General features: G+C 49.7%; 1 protein-coding gene across 1 annotated transcript in view; it reads right to left on the minus strand.

Moving 5' to 3' along the window:
• FOXP2 (forkhead box P2) overlaps positions 1–2,500 on the minus strand; it is a 665,435-nt gene that overhangs the window by 42,754 nt on the left and 620,181 nt on the right. The window contains 1 exon segment of the mRNA XM_025208808.1: positions 1–71. This exon segment is cut by the window's left edge and continues 5 nt beyond it. Coding sequence (XP_025064593.1) covers positions 1–71 — 71 coding nt within the window.

The raw sequence follows: 2,500 nt of genomic DNA on the forward strand, positions 1-2,500 counted from the left end.
GAACCACTTGCATTTGCACTCGACATTGAGCAGTGCTTCTGTCATCCAATGCATGTTCATTATTAAGGTGCCTAGAAAGGAAAGAAAAAATTAATAAAATGTAGCATTAAGTTGATTGTAACTTCTTAATGACTCACATTTTACTTGCACTCTCTGCACAGGACTCTAGTTAACGTCATGTGTAGTTTTGTGAAAAGCTTGAGGTGTGACATGCCTAATCTAGAATGATGTAGGACAGCAAAACCAGTGGTGTGAAATTTTCCTTAAGCTCCATAAAGTGTTGATACATGCTAGGGAGCACGTGATCCCGCACTCATAATGTTTTGTGCATCTCTGCCAACACAAACTACCCTGCAGGGTGTGGACCTGGCTACTAGTGTATTTCCCTTGTGAAAGAGTCGTTAAGGAGCAAAGACTGACTATAGTGATTTTTAGGATATTTTCAATCCCTGTTGCTGGTTTGCCAGAGTGAATGAGTGTAACCCTATGAAAATTTCTCTATCACTCTCCTGGAACATCATTAAAAAGTCAGGTAATCACAAAAAAATTAAGGAGTACACAATTTTGGAACATCACAGATTAGGGCAAAGAACCCTCTGCAGAAGTTTCTCCATCCATCAATCAAACCCCCTTTTATGTGTGAAGTACCAAAGGGTGGGCACAAAAACTATTGCATATGTTAAGGATAAACTTTCTCTCTTACACCCCTATGGATCGCAAGGCTCATTTACTTCTGTTTTGTGAAGGACAAGTATTTCAATTCTTGGGATAAATTACTTTTCTCCAAGATCATACATGGCTCTTTTTGGAGTAGGTCCTTTCCAGGGTATGAGTTTGCACTTACACAGGGTGGAGAAGACTTAGGGAGCAGATCAAGAAGGAAAGGTTGATGGTCGGCAGTTACAATTACATGGAATCACTACCAAGTTCCCCTGCTGACTGGGATACAAGATCAGCAGGGACTATTGTACAGATTCACAGACACAGATCCTACCACCTATATCTTGAAGGAAAGATACTTTCCATTCTTTCCTGTTCTACTGATCTTTCTGCATTGTGCAGTATAGTTACTTGATACTTGTGCTGTGGCCAAAATGTACTCTTAGTGAACAACCAAAGAGAAAGCAGAGGATGCTGCATCCCATTTTCCACTTACAGTTTTTTGCTATTCAATCCTTGGTTTAAAAAGAGAGAGTGAATAAAACTCTTCTGAATGTGATTTGCAGGCTAGCAAGGTATGATAGTCAGGTTCTACTATTAGTGCACAAGGCAGGGCTGGGGAAAGAGATAAGTAATAATTAGGGATCTAGGTTTTCCATTTCCCACAGAAAAATGTGGATTTTACTCTTTACTGGGAGCAAACGTGGATTTCTCATTTTACCAGAGAAATCCACAGATTTTGCACTTCTGCAGAGTTCTCTGCAAGCTGGCAGAGTTCCAGCCTGCAAGGAGTTGGGAGGGAGTGGGAGGAGGGAGGTCAGGTATGGGGCACCATGTGCATCTGTATGCACATGGCTGCCAGGCAGCCTGGAGAGCAACTCCCACAGGTAAGTGTGTGTGTGTGTGTGTGTGGTGGGGAGTTGAGGCCCCCATAGGGAGGGTGGGAAGGAGTTAGGCAGGGCTGGGGCTGGGGCTGCTGCTTAGCTGGGCAATGTGTGGGGCTTGGGGCCCAGGGCTACAATATTTAGCCATAGGGCCCTGACAGGGAGCAGGACAGGGCTGCAGGTGGCTTGTCTTGGGGGGCAGGGCTGACTCCCTGCTGCTGTGCATGCTCCCAGAGTGGGGCAGGGAGGTCCTGTGCTCCCCAGATCTGTGCACAGGGTGAGGGTAGGGGCAGACTGCACACTGCAGGCTCAGGCTCCCTGCCTTGCTGCCCTCCCCCAGGACCTTTGCAGCCCAGCGGGTGCAACCTGGCGCGGCAGGAAACAGCAAGGGCCCACAGGGATCTCCTTGCTGCTGCGAGCTTCACACTGCTCTGGCAATATGTCCCCTGCATGCACAGCAGCAGTGAGGGACAAAACCCTGTGCCTTTACCCCTGCAGCTACCCCCCACATAGGGGACATGTTGCTAGGGCAGTGTGGGGCTCACAACAGCAAGAAGATTCCTGCACATCTCCGCTGTTCCCTGCAGCACTGGGTTGCATTCACCAGGCTGTGGAGGCCCCAGGGGAGGGCAGCAGGGTGAGAGCCCAAGCCTGTAGCCCGTGCCCGCCTCCACCCCGCACACGGATCTGGGGGACACAGGTTACCCCTTCCCCCCCGGGAGCGCAGGCAGCAGGGGGGGGGGGGGGGGGGGGGCGGGGCTGGGGCGGGGAAGCTGGGCTCTGCTCTGCTACAGCAGTCGTTGCCTCCTCCTGGAGGCAGGAGGCTGTGGACCCAGGTTCCTGGCCCCATAACTCTGGCAGCTGTGGGTCACAGGGAGCTGTTGGGGTAGCAAGGGGCCTTTCATTTTAATAATGGATTTGGGGGTTCTTATCAGAGAATTAGCAATTTTTTAACA

This window comes from Alligator sinensis, unplaced genomic scaffold (assembly GCF_000455745.1).
Source record: "Alligator sinensis unplaced genomic scaffold, ASM45574v1 scaffold297_1, whole genome shotgun sequence".
NCBI lineage: Eukaryota > Metazoa > Chordata > Crocodylia > Alligatoridae > Alligator > Alligator sinensis.